This window comes from Hippocampus comes, unplaced genomic scaffold (genome assembly GCF_001891065.2).
Source record: "Hippocampus comes isolate QL1 unplaced genomic scaffold, H_comes_QL1_v1.1 scaffold106, whole genome shotgun sequence".
Classification (NCBI taxonomy): Eukaryota; Metazoa; Chordata; class Actinopteri; order Syngnathiformes; family Syngnathidae; genus Hippocampus; species Hippocampus comes.
Genome location: NW_017842055.1, coordinates 323129 through 349939, shown reverse-complemented (window position 1 = coordinate 349939; position 26811 = coordinate 323129). Strand labels below are relative to the sequence as shown.

The following is a 26811-nucleotide window of genomic DNA, read 5'->3' as shown; positions in this document are numbered from 1 at the left end:
GGTGCCTTCTGCAGTATGAATGGATGAATGAATCACAGGAAAAAAAAGACCCCAAATAAAGTGTATCAATCTTTTTTTTTAAAAAGAAAACTAAAAGTGATGTATGGACCTCAGAAGACTTTTTAAGATGGTTATGTGTGTGTATGTGCGCATGTGTAAATGTTTGGTGGGGGCACAAAACTTTGCAAATACAAAGGCTGTTTGTCTGCCATTTTGTATGTAAATTATTTATTTTTGTAGATTTTGACCAATGAGCTCTGCTGTCACACAATTTATACTGGAGCAAAATAATAATTAAAAAAAAAAACACTTTGAAACACACAACAGGCTTCGGAAGAGCTTTTCTCCTTCTGACTTCCTGATCTCCCCTTCCTCTCCATGCTGCCTTTTCCCAATCCCAGTCTCCTTTTTTCTCCCGTTGTGTTCTTTTATCTTGCCATCCCTTTTATTAGTCTCCTCCTCTTCTTGTTCCGTCCATCTTACAATTCTCTTTCCTCCAGATCTCCCTTTCTCTCGTGTGCTCTCTCATTTTCATTCTTTCTCCCTCTCCTTCCATCTTCTCATCCTTGTTCACCATTCCCACCTACATCTTGTTTCCTTCTTCCTCCTCCCATCCACCATCTCCACTTTCAAATCCGCTTATCCTCACAAGAGTCGCAGGAGGTGCTGGAGCCTATCCCAGCCGCCTTTGGGCGGTAGGCGGGGGGCACCCTGAACCGGTTGCCAGCCAATCGCAGGGCACAACCATTCGCTCTCGCGCTTACACCTCGGGGCAATTTAGAGTCCTGCCATGCATGTTTTTGGAATGTGGGAGGAAACCTGCTGTGTGCACGTTGGCCTCTTCGGGACAGTGTGGTGCTCTGCGTGCATGGCTTGCCGTACACATTTGGAGCCAAGAAGAAAGTTGGAATTGACCTCTTTAGAACACATTTTTCACAGACTGGAGAGAATTTCTGGTTTTGAGAAATATATTAACTGTGTGTACAGCTCAATCACAAACGCTACACGCTTGCTGCACAGCATGTTGCATTAGCTTTACTTTCGGTAAAATTCCAAACGCCCTGCGCCCTTCTGCACGCTAATTGTTCTTTTTCGTTTGAACATTTTAAAGCTATGGCGAGAAGCTCAAACCTAAATCACGATGACATTTCAGTTAATTCTCCATCTCTTTCTCTCTCTCTCTCTCTCTCTCTCTCTCTCTCTCTCTCTCTCTCTCTCTCTATATATATATATATATATATATATATATATATATATATATAAAACATATAATATAAAAATGTGTGTGCATAGGTGCGTGTGTATGTATGCAAAGTGTTGTGTAATTTGTCAAACAGTTTATTCTGGTTCTGTGTCAATCAAAGTCGCTTCCAACATCATCATGCTGCGCTTGACCTTTAACACACTTGAAAACACGGTGACTTTTATGGCTTAGCTGCCTCGATTCAGGTAACACGCGCGCGCACGCACATAATCACGCACTTTAGGTCAGCGCTCGTGTTCTTCGGGATCCGGAGTTGCATCCTTCCGTCGATTAAGTTGCAACGCCCCCCCGAGCCATTTCCCGTCTTCACAATAAAGGAAGATTGTTTAAAAAAAAAAAAAAAAAAAAAACATTTCTTAAATACGATTTCTGAATCATATCATTTCAGATATACGTACAGTGACACAGCTTTGGAGACTTTTGGGCCTGAAATATACTCGTTTTATGGCTAATTATAATGAAGTCAGCACACACAGACAGTTTCAAAATTTGCTTGACTTCAATTTCGAAAAATAGAAGTGCGGTTTCTGACTTTCAGGAACTAGCCACACATGAGGGATTATTAAGAAGAAAATAATTTGGTCTCTTAATATGAAGCACTTAGCCGGAAGTACTGTCCGTGTGGCTGCGTGCGTGCGCGAGCTCGCGCATTGATTTGCGCGGCGCCACGTCGGCAGAAGTGTAGAAGAAGAGGACGAGACGCGAGCAACGAAGAAGAAACGGCAGCAACCGAGGAACGTTGGTGCGTGCGTGGCGTTGTGCGCGAAGCGAAGCGGACTTGCGGGGAGAAGAGACACGCACACGCCGCCACGTTGACGAGCTCCGGCGGGGCCCGAGCAACTGTGTAAAGAAGGCCGGCCGCCGTGAGCCTCTTCCCGCTTGCAGCTCGTCATTCGTCCCGAAGGCTCTTAGTCGTCGGAGGCTGAAAGGACGAGCAGAGACAAACAGTGTCAAGTTTCTCCGACGCCAGGTGTGACACGGGCACAATGGTCAAGGTAAAAACTTGCATGCTCTTCATATTTATGTCGCACTAAGGTACTTTTACACTTTAGAGTGCCAAATGCAGATTTTCATAGTTTAGAAACATTTTCGTTTATAAACTTATTGCGATTGTTTCGAATAGGTTTATAGGAAATGTCTTCACCATGTAGATCGTGTATGAATGCACTTTTTACACTTTTTTTTCCCCCAAGGCCAAGTGTTTTCCTTTCTACCATGTCGTTGGGCAGCCCTTAAATCTTGACGTTATTTAGAGAGTAGCTAGACCATGAATATTGGTTTCATTTGCTCTCTAACGTTGACATTTTAACGTGCAATCCTTTTGTATGTTATCGAAGCAATTGTACTCTCTCACACAGTCGCTCGACCACTACTTGTATAAGGGCCTGTAAAATGTTGTATAATAGGATGGAGACCTATTAACAGATACGCCTTTATATGGCCATGTAAATCCATCCATCTATCTAGCTATCGATCAAATAGAGAGCGTATAAAGCACAGAAATATGTCCTGCGTTTTATAAAATACTCTAACGGCTAATTTTTGAACCACCTGCAAATCTTGAGAACATTGTGGATCAGGCACGATTTTTAAAGGTACATTTTTTTTAATTGCAGACAACAGACGGGCATAATAATTGATCTTTTGTTGATTTGTAGTCAGTTGATAAACGTTCACTCGGTGTTTTTTTTAATTAATCAAGCCTTGACGCGGAGTCGAAATGAAGTGCATGAATTGACTGGCACCTGCAGAGGTGCTGTTGAGTCACTCAACTAGTTTGAAGAAGAAGAAAGCCAACATGGCGTGTATTCTATTAAGTTAAGCTACATCGAAGCCAACTTTATCCTTCCCCATTAGTCTACAAATATGGAATATAAATGTGAAAGTAATGTAAAAGTGTAGTAATTGCCTGTTAACTGCAGAGGCGCTGTCAAGTCACTCGACTCGTTTGAAAGAGAATAAAATGGTGTCAGCTCTGACGTTAAGCTACTTTGACATTATTCTTCTCAACATATATAGAATCTAAATGTGAACGTTACATAGAAATAAAAAAAACAATATAAATAAACTGTTCATGTTCCAATTTAGTCCATGAAGGAAATTTTGTCTTGGGGACTGAAACGTGTCAATTATGAGCCAAAAATCGATTTCGTCACAAACTACATTACCCAGAATGCAATGTGTTGGGTACATTGACTGAGGCCACAATGTCATAAGACCGTGACCCAATTGTGTATAAATGTCACAAGTGTTTCGTAACGTGTGAAATGAAGATTTCATGTTCCAGCCACCAAAATGGCCATCTTTTGCTTTTGGAAATTGATCTCTAATTTTCCTGCAGAATGTGAATAATGTCAATGTGGAGCCCCAGCCTGGCACCACCCTGGCCGCCAATCAAAACGAGCCCACCTGCAGTGAGCCCACAGAGGGTAAGCTTCCGAAGACGACCCTTTCCCTCTATTTGCCAACACGCACGCACGCACACACACACACACACACCATGCGCGGCCCTCCTCCCAGGCCTCGAGGGTGTCCAAATGTTGGCATGCCCTTCGGGAACATGGCGCAATATGTGTATGCATGTTGCCCCCTGCTATTTTCTGTGTGTGTGTGTACGCGCGCGTGTGTGTATAATTTGTTTTTTTGTCGCTCTATTTGCGGCACTCGGGGTTGCAGTGCTCCCTAACGTGTGACATGTTGAGAATCATACAGATAAAAGGTAACTCGAAATGCCATCAAATAAATTGGTGCAAAGATGAATGACGCAATTTAGGATCAGAGGTGCAACCATTATTTGATTAATCGGCATTCGTTTCCGTTTTTATGAGCGTAAGCTTACGATGTAGCTGTTCTTCTGTTTTCTCCTGCACCACCTGTTCATTATTGTGCTAATTTGTTTGTTCTCTGCCCTGACGCGGTTCCAGACAGACTTTTGTGAAAGGTGTACGGTACGAGGGTAAGCTTCCGAAGACGACCCTTTCCCTCTATTTGCCAACACGCACGCACGCACACACACACACACACACCATGCGCGGCCCTCCTCCCAGGCCTCGAGGGTGTCCAAATGTTGGCATGCCCTTCGGGAACATGGCGCAATATGTGTATGCATGTTGCCCCCTGCTATTTTCTGTGTGTGTGTGTACGCGCGCGTGTGTGTATAATTTGTTTTTTTGTCGCTCTATTTGCGGCACTCAGGGTTGCAGTGCTCCCTAAAGTGTGACATGTTGAGAATCATACAGATAAAAGGTAACTCGAAATGCCATCAAATAAATTGGTGCAAAGATGAATGACGCAATTTAGGATCAGAGGTGCAACCATTATTTGATTAATCGGCATTCGTTTCCGTTTTTATGAGCGTAAGCTTACGATGTAGCTGTTCTTCTATTTTCTCCTGCACCACCTGTTCATTATTATGCTAATTAGTTTGTTCTCTGCCCTAACGCGGTTCCAGCCAGACTTTTGTGAAAGGTGTACGGTACATCGAAGCCCATATTCTGCTCTTTCGCAGTTCTCCGTTTCACGTTAGCATTAGCTTCTCCATTTTATGTTCTCTTGTCTTGCTCGGTGTGTCGCTTGCTGACTTACTCCTCGTCCATCTTGAGTGATGGCGCTTCTTGTTAGAAGTGGAGCTTATTTGCTGCTGCGGCGGCGAGGATCAATGACTTAAGAGGAGAGGATCCACACAGCCGGCGTGTAGCTGCTCACCATTGACATGCGCCGAGCAAGTTAGTTCAGCGCCAAGTGTTAGCCCCACTTAGCTCCCTTTTTTTTTTTTTTAAACCAGCATGGAGCTGATTGGTCAGTGTGACCTGTCTACGAGTAGCATGCCGCTTCTGATTGGTCATCCTTGGGGGAGGACAAGAGAACTTAGTTATGGTGATCATTTAATTGCGTTTGAATCTGAAAATGTGTTCAGTGCTAGTTGTGCCTCTCTCAAGGCAACATTGTGGGTGCTTAGCCTAATCGCTAACTGACAATCTTTAGCCCCCAGCCTAGTTTTTATATAATCCAACAGAGCAAACAAAACACAAGTGACTTTTTTTTTTTTTATCCCGCCCTCCCCCGTCCCTCCGCCCATTAAACCTTCCTTCCCATTTTCTCTTTGTGTGTCCCGGCAGACTCGTCCAAGGATCACACGGCGGCGCAGCCCGGCATGGTGTGGCGAGTGACGGGCGGCCTCTTCAACGTCACCAAGGGCGTGGTGGGCGCGGCCGTCGGCGGCGTGGCCTGGGTGGGCGGCAAGAGCCTGGAGATCACTAAATCGGCCGTCAGCGCCGTGCCCGCCGCCGGCGTGGGCCTGGTGAAGGGCGGCGTGTCGGCCGTGGCGGGCGGCGTGTCCTCGGTGGGCTCCACGGTGGCCAACAAGGTGCCCTTCACCGCCAAGAGGAAGGACAAGGCTGAGTGAGGATCACCCGTTCAGACCTTCACAAAGGGTACACGTGGTGTGGTTTTGATGTGTCCAATGTTCAATACCCGGGGGGCAAACACAACAAAAAAAAAAACCCAAAACAAAAAAATCTTGCACAGACTGGAATCCACGCCGCAACCATGGTGGCTGCCACTTAGCTCCCTTTTTTTTTTTTTTAAACCAGCATGGAGCTGATTGGTCAGTGTGACCTGTCTACGAGTAGCATGCCGCTTCTGATTGGTCATCCTTGGGGGAGGATAAGAGAACTTGGTTATGGTGATCATGTAATTGCGTTTGAATCTGAAAATGTGTTCAGTGCTAGTTGTGCCTCTCTCAAGGCAACATTGTGGGTGCTTAGCCTAATCGCTAACTGACAATCTTTAGCCCCCAGCCTAGTTTTTAGCCCTTCACCGCCAAGAGGAAGGACAAGGCTGAGTGAGGATCACCCGTTCAGACCTTCACGAAGGGTACACGTGGTGTGGTTTTGATGTGTCCAATGTTCAATACCCGGGGGCAAACAAAACAAAAAAACAAAACAAAAAAATCTTGCACAGACTGGAATCCACGCCGCAACCATGGTGGCTGTTGATCACTTTTGTGTGTGCGTAATCCGGACTGTGCTTGACATTGCGCACACAATCAAATATTTTGCTCATGGTTTGTCGGTTTTGTTGGTTTCAACAGGCATTCTCAATTTCAGGATGAGGAGAAGCCTCGCGTAACTAGTCCCAGTGAGTATTAGGGCCGCACTGATGAGGACGAAAATGAAAACGGCAATAGGCATTAACTTGCGAGAGAATAAAGGGGAGAAAGAAGTCATGTTTTCAAGATGTTTTTTTTTTTTCTGTAACGCACTCATACTTCTTGGCATGAAAAACATGGAAGAAAAATCTGATTTTGTCAAATAAATTGTATTTTGCCAAGGAAAAAAAATCATACTTTTGGGGGGAATTAAGTAATATTTTTTCAAGTTTTTTTTTTTTTTTTTTTTTAGGAAAATGTCTTTGTCTTATAATTCTGCATATTTTCAAGTATGAAAAAATGTAATCTTGCAAGAAGTAAGTTAGATCTTTTCCCATGTCATAAACGCTCACTGAGGTCATAGGACATTTTCAAATTGAATTTGAAATTTTCTTTTTGCCCTCAAAAATTCTTTTTTTTTACCCCCCCTGTTTGCTTGAAGTATATACATTTTTAATACTTAAGTTTTCTTGGAAAAAATAACTTTTGTTCCCCCCGTGATAAAAAAAAAAAAAAACAATCTTAAAAAACTGACTTCCAGAAAAGAACATGTAAAAATACTCATCTTAAATGTTATTTTCTTTGAAAAAAAAAATGCATGTGTCCAAAACAAAGTCTGACCTTATTCTTGTTTACATTTCGACAATTATCATTGTAGTATTATTGTTCTTTTCAGTGTGGGCCGTAATACTCTACAGTACACATTTATCGTGTGTGTTTTATAAAAAATTCACATGAAGCTGAGCACTCACAAGAAAGAGACTTTTCCTGAAGTGTGTTTTTTTTTCCTCTTGAAATGCTGTTTTTCTGCATCATATCTTTTAAGTGCCTGATCAGTCAGTACAAGCTGAAGTGTAATCGCCTTCCCCGACTCTGCTGTCTCTTGACCATTTCTGCGACATTTCAAGTGCCAGCGCGTTACCGGGAGTGAGCTGGAGTTTTTGCCGATGGGAATTTGTGAATTATCTCTTTTCAATATGTCAATAAAGTCGTTTTGGAAGGATAACAGCAAATATCTCTCTTATTGCACCTGATTGGTCAGAAGGGAAAACCGCAGGCTTTACCTTGCGGATTTGATTTGATCGACTCGCCCATTTTGGCCTATTTGTCATTGGTGTGAGCTGGAGTTGATCCCAGCTGCCTTGAAACAACAAGCAGGTTCCACACAGGATTGGTCAATAGCCAATTGCCTGCTACACAAACAACCATTCACAATTGGTTTCACACCTTGGGACAATTTTGAGTCTGAGTGAACCTACACGCATGTTTTGGGGGATCGGTGAGGAAGCCGCCACCTCGACAGGATCTAATCACATGCTCGGACTTTCAGTAAGTTTGTCATTCTTTTGAATGTTCTTCATTTATATTCCGGATACATAGATGTACGTATTGTGTACTACTCTGTACTGTTGCTTCTTAAAAAAAGATAAATACCTTGAAGTGGCCGTTTGCTTAATTCGGTATCTGTTAATTTGTTTTGGCAACACGTGTGTGATTGTATTCACATTAACATTTGGAAAGGAATGTTACGTTCCATTGGAATAATGTATTGTTTGGCGTCTTTAAAATAAATATGAAAAAACGTACTTTATTGGTTGTGTCAAAAACACATTTATTGTAATTTGCTTGGGGAAAAAAGCCATATGATTTTAGGACTGCTTTTCAGAGAGAATTCATTCTTTCAACAAAGCACTCCGATAAACAAAAGGCTTCGAAACCGGTTGAAGCGTGCACTGATTTAAATGTTTTTCAACTATCCATCATAGCCCTAGCATGGTGCAGAAGATCCGTTTTAAAGCTTTGTTTTTGGGGGGAGTTTCGCCTTGATCCTCCTTTATTTGTTAATCTTTGTTTCGAAAGACTGTTATTGATCGTTAGATATGACCCTCATATTTGTCTCTTTTTATATATATATATATATATATATATATATATATATATATATACCTCTTATTTTTGACACTTATTCATATCTCTAAAGTACTGTATAGTAAAAAGCCAAAGTTCTTCAATAAATATGCAATTTGTTCCCAAAGGCGTACGGTAGCAGGAAGCCCGATGAGCGCATGCGTACTATAGCTTGACTTTTGATGTTTTTGCGCATGCGTAATACATCACGAAATAAATTCGTGTGATTGACAGCTGCGTTTCCGGTGCTCGAGTCGTTTACTTTGTCACCTGCCGAAAAAAAAAAACCAAGTCCAAATTGACGATAAACGGCGTTCAATGAACTATCGGCAAAGTCCGCGTTTGAAATGAGCTACGCCGTTTGCTGTGGAGGATTCTACTACCTTGAGTAACGTGAGTGTCATTTCTTAGTTTGCCGTAGGACCACATTAATGAGCGCGGGGGTGGATGAGAGAACAAATCCCAATCGATAAAAGCATCGTTCGGACATTGAGCTAGACAACAAACTGTTAGCATCAGAGGAAAGGCGGAAGGGATTGATTAGCGGAATGGTAGTTTATAAATGTTCCCCGGATCGCTTTTCCGTCCGCTTCGGAACCGATATCGTCATTTTTCCAATAGACGTCATTTAGTTTCGGTGTTTTTAAAGTGTGGCATTTGTCTTTGGGGTTTGGTTCGTTGCGTGTGGCGCGCAAAAGGGATTATTTCTTTAATCGCTTGTCTGTTTCACTTTCGTTTCGACTTCGCTCTCGGTAGTTTACAAACCAACAAACTTTTGCATTTGTCTCTACTCGAATTTAACGATGTGGTAGCTGCTTTAATTTGGCAGGAAAGTCTCATGACTTAAGTGAGGACACACGCTGGCCAGTAATTAGTCCGATCCCAAACTGGACGTCACCGATTTTATCAATTGCACACTTCCTGGACAGCCATAAAAAATAATGTCATACTGCATACCTCTCTCATGACTACTGTCAGAGAAGTCGTAATTGAACAATATGTTCATCATTTTTTTTCCCAGTTCAACAACCCCCCCCCCCCAAACAATACCACAGCAATGAAACAGTATTAAAGCTTTCAATAATAAATCAAAAGGTCGTACGCTTAATTGGGAACTTGTTTATTCATTTCATTATTGAACCCTTTCATGCACCCTGTAACCCGATAACGCGATAAACTGTCCACTGTAGTCACCGCTGTCCCTGAAAGGGTTAAAGTATGTAAATGAATATAAAATTAATTTGAATGTTACAAGATGTCACACTATCGATTAAAAAATTATACCGGTAATCTTTTAAGACTCCTACTTTTTCGCTTCATAGCATTCGAGGTTTCTTCAATGATTGAGTCATCCAAGCGATCATTTATTCACTCATCAGTGGGCAGCAGCAGTTAAGTCGGTTTCAGGATGATTGGTGATCCTTATAAAATCATCCTGTGTTCATTTTGTGGTAGGACACGATCAAGAGTGGAAGAGGGAGTCATGTGGTGGTTCCAGCAGGGCCTCAGCTTCCTGCCCACCCTTCTGGTGGTGTGGACGGCGTCGGCGTTCGTCTTCACCTACATCACGGCGGTGGTCCTAAGACACGTAGACCCTCTGGTGCCCTACATAAGGTACCCCCAGGGGCGGGGTGGCTGTTGGGAATTTCAGGAAAACATGTTCATTTTCTTGAACGGCTGGTGTATTTCCGGGCCGGTCGTGGCCATCACGGCCGCTAACAGCCGCCGCCAAACCCCTGTCAAACGATTACGTTTCAGCACGAGACGGTGTCAACCCGTCGCCATCTCCGTTGCGGCGAGTGACGACAACTAATTTAGTTCATGGCTGCCGCTCTCTGACTATAAGGCAGACATGTGGATTGGTTAAATGTGTAATTCTCTTTGTTTTATGTTTAGTTTGACAGGAAACTTCACTTGGTAGTGCAAAAAAAAAAAACCCAACTCTTTAAAAAAAAAAAATTCTGTTGTTTGTTAAGTTGTAAGTGGAGGTACCATGTTATGTACTGTGTTGCACATTTCCCCGTTGTGGGACCAGTAATTGTTATCTGTACATCTCTTTTTCTCTATCACGTTCTTTGTTGTTGTTTTCAGTGACACGGGAGCGATGGCGCCAGAGAGGTGCGTGTTTGGCATCATGCTGGACGTCTCGGCCTTTTTAGGTAGAGCAAAAACAAACACGCAACACAACAGGCTATTTCCATTCATGTTAATGGCACCATTCTATCGTGTGTGCGTGCGTGCGTGTAGGCATGGCCACCGTGTACGTGCGCTACAAACAAGTGGAGACGCTTATGAGCAGCGATGACACATTCGTACACAGACTAAACCGCTACGGGCTGCTGCTGGGCCTCTTCAGCTCCTTGGGCATGTGCGTGGTGGCTAACTTTCAGGTGAGCGCCATTTCAAGTAAAGTAGGGAAAACCAGAATCACGTTCAAGTAATGTAGAAGAGCGGTCCCTTGAGGGCGCTCAAAAGACAACTCCTCTTTTCCCATTGAAATGACTGCAAATGTAGAATTTGTCGGTACGATGTTTGCTGAAGTCCGCCCTGTCGGTGTCCGCCATTGCAGAAGACCACGCTGTTCTCGGTTCACCTGCTGGGCGCCGTGCTGACGTTGGGCGTGGGCGCTCTGTACATCCTGGCGCAGACGCTGCTGTCGCACCGCATGCAGCCGCACGTCCACAGCGCGGGGATCTTCCACGTCCGCCTCGCCGTGGCGCTGTGGACCTTCGCAAGCATCTTCACCAGTATCCTTCAAACGGCAACGGCGGCGCCACAACATCATACACGGATGTTTGGAAAGAAAGCGTTGTTCAAAAGTGCCATTCAGGTTTTCGGAGTTTCCTCCCAAAAAGGGAGTGCCAGAGCACAGTGCGTCAGGAGCTGATGATTGCGCAACATTTTGTACTGAAGCTCGCTTTTGGCCGTTGGGGAGTCAGATCGATTGTTGGGCCTCTTTCCTGTCGCTGCGTTCCTTGAGCTCTGCCTCTTCAGTGTTTGTGTCGTCCGTCGTCATGTACAGCAGCCTGCCCGGAGTGGACATCGCCCGCAAGTTGCACTGGTCGCCCGGAGAGACGGTGGGTGGTGCTTGTTGCATTGATCCACTGTGGGTGACTTCTAAGTTGCTCTGATAGGCCATCCAAAAAAAAAACAAAACAAAACAAAAGAAAGAGGTGCATCCTTTGGCTTTCAATCAGGGCTGTTGTGCTTGAGGGCCAACTCATTCGTCAATGATGTAAAGAATAAAAGAATGTGTGGGGAAGAAAGTCCCATTTTTATGATAAAATCATTTAGGAGCATTTTTAAAATGGTAGCGTTTACAATGACTTGACAAATTATTTCATCAAATTTGAAAATGAAAAGATTTATCTTACTCACTTTCAAATTTTGTTCAAAGTGAATGACAGCTGATTTGCCAATGAGTAAAATAAAAGCGTAACATTATTTCATTTTTGTATTTTCTGTAAGAAGATTTTAATAGTGCATTTTAATTTCTGATTAATGTGGTATGAAATGTAAAGTTGTTCATTTTTTAAAAAAAAAACGTGTATTGAAAATATTTAAAACATAACCTTATCTTTTTAACATAATCTAGAATTAACTACATTCTGATTATTTAAATGTACCATTCAACAATTATTATTTTTATAATCTTGCATGCCCTTTTCCAAGCTGGGCTGGTGAGTCAAAAACGCTTCTTATCTTGACTGGGCGGATTTCTCAATAATATTCGTTACGTTGATCAGTTTTGCTCTTGAATGGATCAAGAGCAAAGGGTAGTCGGCATGGCAACGACTATGACAGGACTTGAGATTTTTTTTTTTTTTTTTTGTCCAGGGCTTCACAGCTCACATCATCAGCACGACGTGCGAGTGGTCCCTGGCATTGTCCTTCATCAGCTTCTTCCTGACGTACATACGAGACTTCCAGGTACTCGTCCTTGCTTTTGTTTTTCTTTCCCAGGCATTTTCTCACCGCCACTATTGTGCTGACATGTACGCGTATCCCTTGAAGAAAATTAAGCTCCGAGCCGAAGTGGTGGTGCAGTGCGACCATTTGTACGACTGGCCGCCAGGGAGCTTCGCCGCCGCCGATATCCCCGACAAACCCGAAGCCTCCGAGTCATCGCCGCTATTGCCGGGAGCAACGTGACCCCGACAAGGTACTAAAAACGGAACACCAATACGATTTTTTACAAGCAGCTTTCACTTTCTGTGCCCTTTCTTATTTAGCCACTTATGACAGAAAAAGTTTTGAGAGCACTTGTTGCGGCGAGCCGTCCTCACGAGAATGGCAACGTCAGTGAAGCCTTCTTCACTTCACACGTGGTCCATTGGAAGAAATGGAAAGAGGCTGGGTATGTTGAATGGGGGCGGGAAAAATAAAGTAGAACGACTCACCTTTTGAAGCCACTTGGGAACATTATTTTGTCGCTCTTTGGTTAATTTTACATCCTCTTTTGTCACAGGAAAAAAAACCCCACAAAGAAAGAATCTGTGTTACTGGTTAGGCGCTCACTGAGCTGAGGTTTCATGTCATTTGCTGATGTTACGAGTGTTGGTTTGAGAATGTACAGGAAATGTCAGTTAGTTTACTATTCATATTAAAACAAACAATCTTGGTTATGTTTTTAATTTGGAAATCAAATGGCTGAAGAACGATAATACAGTGGATTAACCTGTTATTTGCATATTTTCTTTGCTGTGTCCCCCCCTGCATATTTTTGGGGCGGGGGGTGAATTGGCAATGATGGGTGCCAGTTATTTGCAGATTTTCTCTATTCGGTCCACTGTAAATAAATACATGATACTTGTAGACAACTTAATTATTAAAAAAACAAACTATTCAGCAAATGTACTTGCTTTTCAAGTAGTAGATTTAAAATAAATTCAAAGTCATTGAAATTAAAATCAATGTGTTCCATGGTTGAAACGTGTCTGCATATACTCTACACTTGTGCACAATGAATAACTTCCCTTATGAGGTATGAAAATGAGTACAAAAAATTATTTCTGACAAATGAACCCAACACGTAGCTGAAGATCATCCACTATTTTTTTTTAGAAGAGAAAAAAAAATAAATCATTTTATACATGATTTTGTTTTCAAATACAAACATCGGCATTTCCTGTCAGCAATTAAAGCACAAACTTCTTTTTTTTATAAGTATATTCATATTTTTAATTCATCTTGCATCCATGTTTTTGGTCCCGAGTTGTTGCAGAGTACAGCAACATTTCAGCAGGTATGAAACGGCATACTGTCTGTGTGTGTCGCATACATCCAATGGTGGCAATAAATAAGAAACAAGAGAAGCAGCTTTTCATATTTTGTGCAAAATTAAAAAAAATTGGAAGCAGGTCCTGGGAGGTGACACAAAAGATGAAGGTGAGTCCTTCCAGGACCTTTTCACAACACTTGATTGTTCAGCTTAGCGTCACTTTTTTTTTTTTTTGGCACGCAACGCTTGTCGTGTCGTGCTCTGTCTCGCCACGTTTGCGGTTCTTTGACCCATCTCCTCGAGATGGGACCACAGCAGGAAGACGGGCGGCGCCATCCCAAGTGCTAAAACGCAGAGCCGTCGCACACGATGTTCTGTCCTTGTCCCGGAAAGAGCGCCATCTGCCAGTAGCGAGGGTCGGCGTACACTGCACACCGCAAAGGAACACGCGTGACGGGAGTGAAGCGCTCGGCTTTCGACCTGCATGTCTGCCACGTCACTTATTTCCACAAGTCCAGACGTTCAATCATGTAAACGTCCTTTCAGCTATGGAAAGCGCAACCCCCACCCCCTAAATTCAAATTAAGTGATTAAAAAAAATGATGTACCGTATCACCCATCCATCATCCTAAACGATACTATGCTGCTGTTAGTTGCCAGGTTTGCGTTACCCATGTCTCCGGGGTTGAGCCACAGGTTGAAGGAACTGCAGTGTTTCTGGCATCGCGGAATGGGAACAACTCGCACCGTCGGAAGCCCTTCGCCCACCACCAGCCAGCCCAACACCCCCACAGCCTGACACACACACACACACACACGCACACACACGATAAATATGCCACAAAAAAGCTTTCAATTGGTTATGCAATTCTATTTAGGACTGACCTGCTTGTGGGTGTCGGTGTTGTGTGTGACCAGGCAGCGTTGTAAGACAGTGCCGGCACTGTCCAGCAGGGGGCAGAGTTCTGCCTTGGGAAAGAGCCACCTGAACACTTTCTCCCTGGTCGCTGAGCTGAACCTCCTGCTAACACAACCGCCAAACCCACCCCCAGAATCCACACAAAAATTTGCATCATGAAAATGAATTGGCAGGCTACTAAAATGAAGCAACAGGTGGCGCTGTGATGCCCACAGCGAAAGGTCACATTCACCAATCACAAGCCAGAAGAAAGTCATTCATGGAAAAGACATAAATACAACTAAAAAAAATGCTGTCAATTGGTTAGCTGCCATATGCTTGATGGAGTGTGACTGTATATGTGTGTCTTCTACCATAGCAGGCTGAAATTGGCGGGCCCTTGCGGGAGGCCCGTGTTGGGGTTGTGGTCGCCGCTGTCATCGTAGTCATCTTCGAGCAAGACGGACATGGAAGCCGAGTGCGCCAGGTAGAGCTCCTCCAGCTGTCGCCGCTCGATGCTGAGCGACTCGCCACCCTGCGACATGGCAATGATTACAAAAGCAATTCCCGGCCGGGTCGGAATGGTGTCAGAATTGTGCAATTTTTTTAAATCAGTGTGGAAAATCGGTTTTGGGACACACAGAACCATCACACCAGTCCATTATAAATCCAACCATTCTACCTCAATAAAAAAACATTTTTTACCTTTAACAGGACAAGCTGGGGTCCACGACGGAGCGTGACAGTACCGCGGAGGCTCTCCGGTACCTCTACAACTGAGGAGATCTCGGCGCAACCCGAGCAGTTGACCAGATTCTGTCTAAGCGAGCCTGAACTCCACCACTCATGGAAGCCTGCGCGTGTGTCCAAAAGTATTGCAGCACAACTCAATCAATGTTGTATGTCACAGTTATTACGAGTGCGTGTGTTTGTTTACCTTGCAGATTGTACTTCTTGGCGATGGGCAGCGCAAGCAGTCGCACGTGGCTGAGCGGCGATGACCAGTTGCAAGATCCTGGGCGGGCGGTGCCCGAGTCCGGCTCACTCTGGGGGTAAGTGAACGCCAGCGCTGCCAGAAGCAGAAAGCCCAATGCAACAAGCAACTGCACAAAACCACACACAACACACCTTAGCAGCATTTCGGTGAGACGACACAATAGAGACTTGACTAAATCTTGTGAAAATTTTAATGAATTAACAAAATACAAAAAAAAAAAAAAAAAAGCGGTTTCCGCACTCCTCCCCACCTTGACGGTGGCCCTGAGGAGGGGGAACTGCGGGGGCTCGCGTCGAGGTTCGTTGGTCTCCAGCATTCGCTTGATGAAGCGCTCGATCTCCCGCTCGGACATGCCGTAGCGGTAGCCCGATTGGCGTAGGATATCGATACTCTCCGACAGCTTGTCGTAGATGCACGGCTCGCTCATTGTCGTTCCCATAGCGACAGAGGCGGCTTTGCTTGGAGCAAACACAGGCGACCTGTTAATGCATTTTTAAAATGTGTTTTGACAATTTTGCACAACTCAAATCATTTTTTTCCGAAACAGAAAGTGAGACTTTTGTAGAATAGTCAGCCAATTTAAGATGTACTGAGCCGTTTAATTTATCTGGAGACTATAGTGTAGCTACAAATCACGCCATATTATATGTAATAAGACGATACATAGGCAAACACACACAATTTCGGCGTAGTGATAACAAAACATGATCTTATATGTTGGCACGTACAAGCTGACATCCTATTTTTACTCTCCGTGTTTGTACTTTCGAAGTAGCAGTAAAGGTTAGCTTGTGGTGACTTGGTACGCTAGTTTGTTAGGAATGTGTCATTGAGTCGCTTCGTTCACGTGACACAAAACGGATCCGCTCACCCTGAAGCCAAACAACAAATTCCGCCTTTGAGGGCTGTCTTCCTTGTCGGTATTCTAGTAATAGAAGTCTGATCGATGTTTTTTCCGCAATATTCCGTGCATGGCTACTTCCAATAAACACCTGCAGCAGACTCGCTCTTCTTCTCCGCTTTGTGTTTTAACGCTACGAGCTCGCTGTCGCCACCCGGCCGGCCGCCTCTGAAATGAGAAACTGAATGGAAAGCGTGAGGAGCTCGAAGTTGTGACTTCCACTGTGTGGAGGCTGTTTTTTTAACGATATTTAATTGTCACCAAGAATTAAGTGTTAAAATGCGTCTTTCTGGCTGAGACATATAATTCGACGCTCAATTTTAACCATTCAGAAAGGGGCAAACGGCCTTCCATAACGATCGGCCAATGAAAGCGCCTTAAACGCAGGAATTTCCGCTCATCCACTACCATCTGGAAATAACCCGAAAGAAATTTAGTGTTTAATGACGATGGAACGTCCACTTTGAATTGTGTGTTCGTAATGAGAAACAAAATGAAAAGCTTTGTTTGTACGACGTTGAGCCACAACTTCCATATCCGATTTTAACCAACCAGAAGACGACAAAATATAGTTCCTGTAAGAGAAGCCCAATGAGAGCGCGGAATATGACCAGAAAAACTTCCTGTCTTTTGCGTTTGGTATATTTACTAACCAACCAGAGGAGGGATACCTATGTTGCCGTAAGATCGACCAATGAGAGCGCAGTAAACACAAGAAAACTTCCGCCTCTTATGCGTGACGTTGTATAAAGGATGTCTCATAAGTAACCTGGCTGTGAACTTGCTTCCAGCACTCTTACCAAATAGTTTTTTTTCAACGCCTTCTTATCACACAGGCTTGAGTCAGTCTGCAAGTTTCCCTACTGCGTATTAGTTGAGGTGAAAAGAGTGTTCGCGTCTACTTTGCAGCGTTTTACCGTTGGAGGCGTGCGTGGTGTCTCCCACCAGCTGAAAGTCTCCCGCCGTCCACGATGCTCTCCTCGGGCAGGACCGCGTCCTCCCGCTTTTGCTGGCCTCTTCAGAGGCTCTGTCCCCGGCTGAGCTGGGAACGGAGAGCCGCCGCCAGCACTCAACGGAAAGGTGAGGACCGAACCTCTTAGCTGTTAGCTTAGCATGATGTTAACCCGAAAGTGACGCAGTTTGGCACAGAGACCAACACAAATGTCGACTTGAATATTTTTAATATTCATATAATAACTAAAACTGGTTTCGTTGCGGTGACCAAACTTGAACTGGTTTTTAAGATGCAAAGTCACAAAAATAAATCAGATGGCCCCTTAACAGGATCATGACAGCATATAATAAACGTCGTATTCGAGAAATAGAATGCTCTGTTGTGTTTATACATGTTGCGTGCTAAGATGTCAAATAAACTAAATAATAAACCATAAAAACAACACAACGTAACAAATAAACCAGAAAAAAACATCATAAAGAAAGAATGATTGACCGATGTCTCCGTTTCTCCTTCGTAAAGTAACGGAACTATTCAAACCACTTTATTTATATAGCTCATTTAAAAGACATCAGAAGTTGACACAAAAGTGTTGCACAGATCACAAAAACAAAAATCATGATCAAAAATGGTAAAACACATATAAACAAAAAAAGAACCCGCTGTAAACATTAAAACATAAAACTTGCTTTTTGTCATCTGGAAAACCCTGCAGAGTAGCTTTTTGTCTAACAGGCAGAGAGAGAGAGTTTTTTTTTCCCAAAGCGTTGTGGCTGCTACACATAAAACCCCCCACAAATTTTGATTAAAAACTTAGAAATTACTCTCAGCGTTTTTTTTTTGGTTCCCCAAGCATTCCAAAATCACGAGTGTGTCCAGAAAAAGATGTCTGGGAATGACTCAGCACTAACTGACCAGCCACGCTCAGCCAGTTACAGATCCGGGGTCACTCTGGGGACACGCTGCTGCTATTAGAAAACAAACATAACTGATGATATGGTGTTGTTTCATTTTTTGAAAACACTTTTTTATTTATTTAAGTATATATATACATATCCATAGAACTGATCAAGAAACGAGACCTGGTCCAAGATGAGCTGCGGCCCCTCTACATGGACTTCCAGGCCACCACACCCATGGTAACCACCTCGCTTTGCAGAACTGTGTAGAAAACAATGTATTTAGGGAGTCTTCAATTCCCTCTATGGCCTGCTTTCCCCTAACCACCCCCCCTACAAAAAAAAGTTGTCCGCGATTGCTGAGACTGTGGCGCTCATCTGATGAGCGATTACTTGACAATTCAATGGGAAAATCAATAGGATAGTCAATTCTAAAAAGATTTGATAGTGATGTCATGTATTTCCCCTTCTGACATTTTGAATACGATAAGAAATGTGAGGGCAAATTGTAACTGTGCCACGGGAGTGGCAGAAGCACACTTTCAGTTTCACTCTTGACTCCACGAGGTGCTTTCAAGGACTGAAATCAAAACAGCCTTAGTTGGCGCAGAAGAAATTCTGCAATGCTTTTTTTCCTGAGCAGAAAAACAGCTGAGATTTTCAGGGGAAAAAAAAAAGACAATAAAGGATTCCATCTTTAATCTTAACCGGTAGGATCCTCGCGTTCTGGATGCCATGTTACCCTACCAGGTGAATTACTACGGCAACCCTCACTCCAGGACGCACGCCTACGGCTGGGAGAGCGAGGCCGCCATGGAGACCGCAAGGAAGGTAGAAAAAAAAAAGGCTTTGTCTTCTGTTTGCCAAAAAATAAGTGATGTCATCGCCTCTCCGAGCAGCAGGTGGCCGATCTGATCGGCGCCGATCACCGAGAGATCATCTTCACTAGTGGAGCCACCGAGTCCAACAACATGGCCGTTAAGGTATGCTCAAAACTTGTCTCAAGTCACAAATAGGATCCAACTCAACAACTCCGATGAAAAAAAAGAAAATACTGGCCGGCATATGCAAATAAGCTCAGTCAGATAATGTAGCGGCAGCCCACGTCATCACTCATTGATCCTTCTTTTCCCAAACATTACAAACAAAATGTCTGGACAGCCATCTAAAGTCATTTGTTTCCAAATTGCTGCTGGATGCTATCAAGGGAACCGCTGACATTTTGTGCGTGGTGTTGGCGGGTTCGCGTAGGGCGTGGCCCGCTTCTACCAGGGCAAGAAGCGTCACGTGATCACCACGCAGACGGAGCACAAATGCGTTCTGGACTCGTGTCGCGTTCTGGAGGCGGAGGGATTCCGCGTCACCTACTTGCCCGTGCAACCCAACGGACTGATCGACCTCGAGGTACAGTATGTGCGACTTTCACGCCACCGAAAGCAATACTCATGCAAAACTTTGGTCGTTATTTTAACGTGAAGGACTTCATAACAATGTGAAATTCATTTGCATGTTAATGAAATCTGTATCCTGATAACATGATTCAATTATAACCTTGCCCGGACAAAAATATTTTTTACGAATTCATTTTTTGGGTCGCTTCTGTTTTCAGTTGCTGGAGGCGTCCATGACTCCTGACACGTCTTTGGTGTCCATCATGACGGTCAACAACGAGATCGGCGTCATGCAGCCCATTAAGGAGATCGGTAACCGCACCTCCGTTATCCCGTGGCCCATTCAAATTGGCCGGAACAGATTTTGCTCTGACGACCCGATCAGAGGCCGGCCGGGCAAATGCTGACCTCATTGACGGAAAAGAACAAATTTGACAAGTTCCATTTTGAATAGACTTGAAGTGATGTGGGCCACCACTGCCGATCCAGAAGGCCGTGGGCACATGAGATGAAAATGACAACCCCATCAGATGCTGAAATCTGATTGCACAACAAGTCTAATGTCAACATAAGATGTTGTGGAAGCACAAGCCAAGAGAAACGCTACCAAATGAAAAGATTAAGTTGATCTACTCCACTTGTTTACCTTTGCTTTAAGAAATAACACCCCCTCTCCCCCATCCGCCTTCCCTCCTGGCCTTGTGATAAGGTCGTCTTTGCCGCTCCAAGGGCGTGTTCTTCCACACGGATGCCGCACAGGCCGCCGGGAAAATTCCCATCGACGTGTCGGACGCCAACATCAACCTCATGTCTATCAGCGCCCACAAGATCTACGGACCCAAAGGTACGAGGGCGGGCTGTTGCGTCTTCCCAAAGCGGGTCAAGATTCGTGAATGCACTTGTGTGAGCTAACGGTCGTGCGTGCCAGGTGTGGGCGCGCTTTACGTACAGCGGCGGCCTCGGGTGCGACTGGAGCCCCTGCAGAACGGCGGCGGCCAGGAGAGGGGTCTGCGCTCGGGGACGGTGCCCACGCCGCTGGCAGTCGGCCTGGGGGCCGCCTGCAGCATCGCGCAGCAAGAGATGGGGGTCTGTGTGTGTCTGTGTGCTCGTGTGTGTTTTTTGAATGTGTCTGTGTGTGTCACTTTGTGTCTTGCTGTGTGTCTGAACTGTTTTTTAAATGTGTCTTTTGTGTGTAGTACGACCACCAACGAGTATCCATGCTGGCAAACCGTCTGGTCCAGAAGATCACATCTCAGCTCCCTGACGTGATCATGAATGGAGATCCGCAGCAGCGCTACCCTGGTAGACTGAAACTCGCGTCATTGACACACACTGACGTGTGTAGCATCACCGTGTGTGTGTGTTTGTCTCTGTGCCTTCATTAGGGTGCGTCAACTTGTCGTTTGCCTATGTGGAGGGAGAAAGTCTTCTGATGGCACTCAAGGACATTGCGCTATCGTCCGGCAGGTGAGCCTCACCTCCCAAATCATATTGAATTTATTCACTGCCGGCCATTTCAGAGCATTTTGATTGCAATTTCGAGACCCACTATTTTTTTGTTTTTTTTTTCGGTGACAATTTAAACACTGACCCTACCAAAAGAAAAGAGTAGAGTAGAAAAAGTGGCGAAAACAACTGGAACGGATTAATTGCATTCCCATTCATTTCAATGAGAAACTTTACCTCAAACATTTTATTTTAAAACGTACGCACGGAATGAATTAAGTTTGTAGCCCGAGTTTCTGCTATATTCTTCACAAAAATGCACAATATTATTGAACACATGCATATGGGTGTGTTTGTGTAGCGCATGTACGTCAGCCTCTCTGGAGCCATCGTACGTCCTCCGAGCCATCGGAGCCGATGAAGATCTCGCCCACTCCTCCATCAGGTATGCCGGCGGCGGCGGCATCAATCTCATACTCATCCTACAAAAGCCACCTTGGCAAACTTGCGCGTGTGTTAAATAGGTTTGGAATTGGCCGCTTCACCACAGAGGAGGAAGTGGATTTCACAGCGGAGAAATGCATCCAGCATGTTAAAAGACTGCGGGAGATGAGGTGGGACATCACAACAAGAACATTCATTTCATTACACTTTGTTGAAGTGCCCCAAAAAGCCAAAGATAAAGCAAAAACTTTAGTCGACGCCTAGTGCCAATAAACTTGTTTTTTGTTTTTTTTTTGGGGGTTTTTTTCAGTCCTCTGTGGGAGATGGTGCAGGAAGGCATCGACCTGAAGAGCATCAAGTGGACACAGCACTAGACCCCACCCACCTTCTTCGCTTCACTTCCTGGTTGACACCCTCGAAATGAATTTGATTATATTTTCCGTCTTTGTATTGCCGCACTCAAAACACGCACAAATGTCCTTTGAGGTTCCAGAGTGTCCTGTTTGCTTGAGCTTTCCTGTCACATGTAATGCAGTGACATTCGAGAGTTAAAATCTCTGTCGTAGATACCAAAATACATTTGGATTGTTATCTGCAGGAGGGAGCTACCAAAGCTAACACCAATAATAGTAGATGCATTATTTTGTATTGAGTGGTGTCTGTCTTGTGACTTCAACCCGTCTGCATAGTATTCACCAAACATCACGTCAGTGTGTTCGCATCTTGGTTAGTGCAGCCCACACACATTTACAATACTATTCAATAAAGAATATTATTAATCATTCAAAACTGTTTTTTTTTTTCCAATTTGTATTTACACAAACCCTCTCCCACAACGCGAAATACGGGGTAATAAATGACCAGTAAGAAGTATGGTCCATGGACGATTCAACAGTGTGTGTGCGATTCAATAGTATATACGGTGTGTGTGTGTGTGTGTGTGTGTGTGTGTGTGTGTGTGTGTGTGTGTGTGTGTGTGTGTGTGTGTGTGTGTGTGTATATATATATATATATATATATATATACGCGCACACACACACATACCTTTTTTAAAGCCCGTGAAGAAACGATTTAAAATAATATCCTGCTTCATATATATTTTTTAATTAAAATATAAGGAAAGACGGACGGAACTATTACTTCCGATTACTTCCGTGTTTCTGTCGGAGGATATTACGCGACGCATCAGGCGGAAGCGGCGTCCCGGGCAGTTGCCACGTCGGAATTGCAATAAATTCGCTTCTCATTTCTCCCTTTTCATAACATATTAAAAATATTTACTGGAGGGCTTCCCGTCAGTGTGTAGTCATGGTGAGTCCGTTAACATTTCTTTGAAAGCCCAGATAAACCCGCTTGTTTTTTTGTGTGTGTGACTTCTTCAATCTGCTTGCATCCGAGCGTGTTAGCATAGCGGCTACGTGAATTTTGGACAAGCGCACCAAAACGACATTTTCTAAAGTTGTCAATTCTGTGATAATGCAATAAAAGTTTGTGTATTGTTTATAATTTTCAGGTTTCTGTCATTAACACAGTGGACACCTCACACGAGGACATGATCGTGAGTAGTTCGATTTGTGTGCAAAATCCTGATCGATTAACATTTATTTCTCCAAAGTTCAGATTCAACAATCTCTCACCGCAATGACCTATTAAATAAAACCTTTCACTTTAGTTCTCCTGATCTTGAACAAGCTTTGAAACGTCATTTTGCCAACATTCAACTGCATCAAATTCCACTCAGGATAATTTTAACAAAAATCCTTCTGACAAAGACACTCTTAGTAATCAATAACATAAATTTTTGGGCGAGCTGTACCAGAGAGGAAGTGTGTCTAACTGTTGTGGATGTGTTGCAGCATGACGCTCAGATGGACTACTACGGCACCCGCCTGGCCACCTGCTCGTCCGACCGCACCCTCAAGATCTTTGACGTCCGCAACGGCGGACAGATCCTCGTCGCCGACCTGCGAGGGTGAGCGATATTTTTTGCCAAGTCAAAAAAAGTCCCTCACCCAAAAAGAAAAAACGTCAGCGTGTGGCACCTCTCCACTATATCATGGTTCATCATTCACAAGCCCTCAAAATTACAGATTTTGAAGCAACTGTTTTAAACGGGATTTTACAGTTCCAGGCAAATCTGGTTCAATTTAGAGTTCTGCGTCTGCAATGTAGTACCACGTCTGCCGCACGCAGCGCGATGAATGGGGATGCGCTATAGTTTTAACCCCTTTATTTTTTTTTGTGGCTTCCTCAGGCACGAAGGTCCCGTGTGGCAGGTGGCGTGGGCGCACCCCATGTTCGGCAACATCCTGGCGTCCTGCTCATACGACCGCAAAGTCATCGTGTGGAAGGAGGAGAACGGCACCTGGGACAAGATGTACGAATACACGGGACACGAGTCATCAGGTGCGTGTCCGCGCCGTTTCACCCAGCGTCTGGTAGGAAGTAGGAAATACTTGCCAGAGCAGCAAAATGGGGGGAAAAAATACCAAAAGGGCCCCTTAGGAGAGTACTTGACCTGAACATCTGTCCCGACTTTATGGAATCCCCTTACATACGCTTCGTTACTACCTTCAACGAAAGGTTGCCCGTGTTGGTCCATTCTGTGCTGAACATCAAGACGGAGGGCAAAATGGCGCTGAAATTCCGTCTCTGTCGTGTGTGTGTGTGTGTGTGTGTTTTTGCTTGAATGCAGTGAACTCGGTGTGTTGGGGTCCGTACGAGTTTGGCCTGATTCTGGCGTGCGGCAGCTCTGACGGCGCCATCTCCCTGCTCACCTTCACGGGAGAGCAGCAGTGGGACATCAAGAAGATCAACAACGCGCATACGGTCAGTGGTGCCCAAACGGACCGACGCGCTTGTCCACTCCCTACCCATGACCTGATTTGGACGCACCAGTGGGATTCTACTCGGTGGATTATTTCTCATTCTTGTTTTGTTTTGTTTTTTTTCCCCAAAAAATTACAAGGTGGCGGTTCAAGGTAGCATGTGACTGTGTGGCATTTTTTTTTTTTTAATGGAGAACAAGGAACAATCGCATGACGATAATTGTGACGTGTCTCCACATGTGATTGAGACATTTTTTTTATTTTGAACTGTCGAGTATCGTTTGTTTTTTTTGTTTTTTTTTTTTTCCCCCCCTTCTATTTTCTGAATTTTGAACAGCCACAAACTGACAGACTAGCTAGCATAAAATCGAGACTTATTTATTTTTTAATTACTTCTGGTCGATGTGCGTTGTGTGGCGCCAGGCAAGTTACCCAATTTGCTCCCGTTGTTTGTGTGCGCGTCAGATCGGCTGTAACGCGGTCAGCTGGGCTCCCGCCGTGGTGCCGGGCAGCTTGATCGAGCAGCCGTCGGGACAGAAGCCCAACTACGTCAAACGCTTCGTCTCCGGTGGCTGCGACAACCTCGTCAAACTCTGGAAGTAAGTCACGCTCCGATTGACATTCGCAGATAATCGATGCCAGCATGAGAACAAGCCCGAAAACTAAAATACAGTCAAACTTTTTGGCCCCGCCGAGGCTTAACGGCTGTCCTTTTAAACATGCGTCGCCGCGACAACACACGTGTTACGTAGCCGTGGTTATCTTCCAAAAATGTCCACCTGACCGGCGCATGTGACTTGCCGTCGGGCAGGGAGGAGGACGGCCAATGGAAGGAGGACCAGAAGCTGGAGGCGCACAGCGATTGGGTGAGAGACGTGGGCTGGGCCCCTTCCATCGGACTCCCCACCAGCACCATCGCCAGCTGCTCGCAGGTCAGATGACGACAGGTCGCCGGAGCCTGGCGCCGGCGCAGCCCTTTTTGAACGTTTGCCAACGCCGGCGTTCCAGGACGGCCGCGTGTACATCTGGACGTGCGACGACCCCGCCGGCAACGCCTGGACGGCCAAATTGCTGCACAAGTTCAACGACGTGGTCTGGCACGTCAGCTGGTCCATCACGGGGAACATCCTGGCCGTGTCCGGAGGAGACAACAAGGTACGCGTCGGCGGCGCCATCATCTCCTTTTACACGGACGCGTTGGGAGGGTGTGCGCATGTGCTCTACTTTGTATGTGTGTGTGTGTGTGTGTGTGTGTGTGTGTGTGTGTGTGTGTAGGTGACGTTGTGGAAGGAGTCGATGGATGGTCAGTGGGCGTGTATCAGTGACGTCAGCAAAGGCCAGGGAGCCGTGTCGGCCATCACAGACACGCAGCAGGCGGAGCAGTGACGCGCGCACCCTCTCATGATGTCAATATGGTTGTAATAAATAGAATTGATTTTTTTTTTAATCCAACTGTTTCCTGTTGACCAAAAAAAAAAAAAAGGACTCTTCATGTCCATCCTTGCCATCGTGCTTTTGTACCCCTCAACATTGCGCCTCCCTTCAGCCGCTCCCTCCAAATGGCCATCAATAATTGGCTCTGACTGACCAACCAATCAGGAACAGGAAGCACACACCTGTTTCCGACTTGTATGTAATTATTAAAAAAATGCGAATATGAATATGAACACAAGGTTTTGTTTGTCATTGTGTTTCAGTGTTGGGAAAAGTTGAGACTTGATTCACGTGTTGCTGCTTATTCCTTTGTTCATCCTCCTTCGGCATTCCTGTTTGCCTCCTCTTGTTCACCTCCTACTTCTCATCTTCTTCTTCATCCTTTTTGCCTTCTCATCTCGCCTTCCGCTTGGTCGTCCTCGTCACTCTTCCTCATTTTCCTCCTCTTCCTCCTTTGTACCCTCCTCTTCATTCTCCCGTCTTTCTCCTCCTGTCCACCCCTCCCTCTCCCTCCCTCCCTCTTTGTCATTTTCCTCCTCCCCCCCAGCAGCCACTTACTATGAAAGCAGGCCAACAGCTGAGCGTGTGCACACATCAGCCGCCCTCTCCTTCCTCATCATGAGCCTGAGCCGCAGCAAGAGGATCAGCTCGGGCGCCTCGGTCCGCCGCTCCAGCGGCTTCGGGTCGCCCGCGGCCGGCTTTTGCGGCGTCTCGCTCGGCGCGGCCAACAGCGGCGGCCACCTGCAAGGCGCCCCGCTTTCCTCGCTGTCGGTCAACAAGAGCCTGCTGGCCCCCCTGAACCTGGAGATCGACCCCAGCCTCTCCATGAACCGAGCCCACGAGAAGGAGCAGATCAAAAGCCTCAACAACCGCTTTGCCGCCTTCATTGATAAGGTGACGCTATTGAGGTTTGGTGTTTAACGAAACGCTTCATATTGTGTTGTTCAGCTGTTCTGTACTTTTGACTCATTGTTGCAGTTAGTGTATCATTGAACGCTGTACTGATGTTTGTGAAAAACGAGACGAAAGATTCACACTAACAAAGAACCCCCCCCCCCCCAAAAAAAAAACCCTTC

General features: G+C 45.0%; 6 protein-coding genes across 14 annotated transcripts in view; 5 read left to right on the top strand and 1 right to left on the bottom strand.

Moving 5' to 3' along the window:
* Nucleotides 1-1904: 1904 nt before the first annotated feature.
* Nucleotides 1905-6437, top strand: LOC109510336 (transmembrane protein 263). Of its 2 annotated transcripts, XM_019860576.1 has the most exons (4): nucleotides 1905-2259; nucleotides 3606-3693; nucleotides 5383-5650; nucleotides 6093-6437. In XM_019860576.1, exons 1-4 carry the CDS (start codon nucleotides 2251-2253, stop codon nucleotides 6109-6111), a joined length of 384 nt encoding a protein of 127 aa, XP_019716135.1. In that variant the 5' UTR covers nucleotides 1905-2250; the 3' UTR covers nucleotides 6112-6437. The 2 variants fall into 2 exon arrangements, with proteins under 2 accessions (XP_019716135.1, XP_019716137.1); XM_019860578.1 differs by lacking the exon at nucleotides 6093-6437 and having other exon boundaries at nucleotides 1908-2259; nucleotides 5383-5751.
* Nucleotides 6438-6854: 417 nt separating this feature from the next.
* On the top strand, nucleotides 6855-12798 carry dram2b (DNA-damage regulated autophagy modulator 2b). 2 transcript variants are annotated; one of them, XM_019860575.1, is made up of 8 exons: nucleotides 6855-7742; nucleotides 9777-9935; nucleotides 10413-10480; nucleotides 10569-10711; nucleotides 10891-11068; nucleotides 11316-11398; nucleotides 12159-12251; nucleotides 12336-12798. In XM_019860575.1, exons 2-8 carry the CDS (start codon nucleotides 9805-9807, stop codon nucleotides 12471-12473), a joined length of 834 nt encoding a protein of 277 aa, XP_019716134.1. In that variant the 5' UTR covers nucleotides 6855-7742; nucleotides 9777-9804; the 3' UTR covers nucleotides 12474-12798. The 2 variants fall into 2 exon arrangements, with proteins under 2 accessions (XP_019716134.1, XP_019716133.1); XM_019860574.1 differs by lacking the exon at nucleotides 6855-7742 and adding an exon at nucleotides 8518-8714.
* A 722-nt stretch (nucleotides 12799-13520) lies between these two features.
* Nucleotides 13521-16654, bottom strand: cunh6orf89 (chromosome unknown C6orf89 homolog). Of its 7 annotated transcripts, none has more exons than XM_019860538.1 (8): nucleotides 16430-16654; nucleotides 15688-15895; nucleotides 15378-15543; nucleotides 15146-15294; nucleotides 14815-14975; nucleotides 14428-14590; nucleotides 14214-14337; nucleotides 13521-13969 (listed from the first exon to the last, which is right to left on the bottom strand). In XM_019860538.1, the coding sequence occupies exons 2-8, from the start codon at nucleotides 15874-15876 to the stop codon at nucleotides 13887-13889; spliced, it is 1035 nt and encodes a 344-aa protein (XP_019716097.1). In that variant the 5' UTR covers nucleotides 15877-15895; nucleotides 16430-16654; the 3' UTR covers nucleotides 13521-13886. The 7 variants fall into 7 exon arrangements, with proteins under 7 accessions (XP_019716097.1, XP_019716094.1, XP_019716096.1 ...); XM_019860535.1 differs by having other exon boundaries at nucleotides 16309-16653; XM_019860537.1 differs by having other exon boundaries at nucleotides 15688-15890; nucleotides 16309-16653.
* Nucleotides 16655-17068: 414 nt separating this feature from the next.
* nfs1 (NFS1 cysteine desulfurase) lies at nucleotides 17069-22262 on the top strand. Its single transcript, XM_019860532.1, has 13 exons — nucleotides 17069-17418; nucleotides 18356-18432; nucleotides 18907-19023; nucleotides 19092-19175; nucleotides 19444-19596; nucleotides 19802-19895; nucleotides 20293-20427; nucleotides 20512-20669; nucleotides 20780-20885; nucleotides 20969-21050; nucleotides 21391-21474; nucleotides 21554-21643; nucleotides 21784-22262. Exons 1-13 carry the CDS (start codon nucleotides 17310-17312, stop codon nucleotides 21845-21847), a joined length of 1353 nt encoding a protein of 450 aa, XP_019716091.1. The 5' UTR covers nucleotides 17069-17309; the 3' UTR covers nucleotides 21848-22262.
* A 380-nt stretch (nucleotides 22263-22642) lies between these two features.
* On the top strand, nucleotides 22643-25965 carry sec13 (SEC13 homolog, nuclear pore and COPII coat complex component). The gene is made up of 9 exons (XM_019860542.1): nucleotides 22643-22784; nucleotides 22987-23031; nucleotides 23330-23445; nucleotides 23728-23879; nucleotides 24169-24302; nucleotides 24767-24900; nucleotides 25113-25233; nucleotides 25310-25456; nucleotides 25577-25965. Exons 1-9 carry the CDS (start codon nucleotides 22782-22784, stop codon nucleotides 25685-25687), a joined length of 963 nt encoding a protein of 320 aa, XP_019716101.1. The 5' UTR covers nucleotides 22643-22781; the 3' UTR covers nucleotides 25688-25965.
* A 288-nt stretch (nucleotides 25966-26253) lies between these two features.
* LOC109510318 (keratin, type II cytoskeletal 8) overlaps nucleotides 26254-26811 on the top strand; it is a 7195-nt gene continuing 6637 nt past the window's right edge. Inside the window, exon 1 of the mRNA XM_019860533.1 lies at nucleotides 26254-26629. Coding sequence (XP_019716092.1) covers nucleotides 26354-26629 — 276 coding nt within the window. The 5' untranslated portion in view covers nucleotides 26254-26353. The remainder of the gene's footprint in view (nucleotides 26630-26811) is intronic.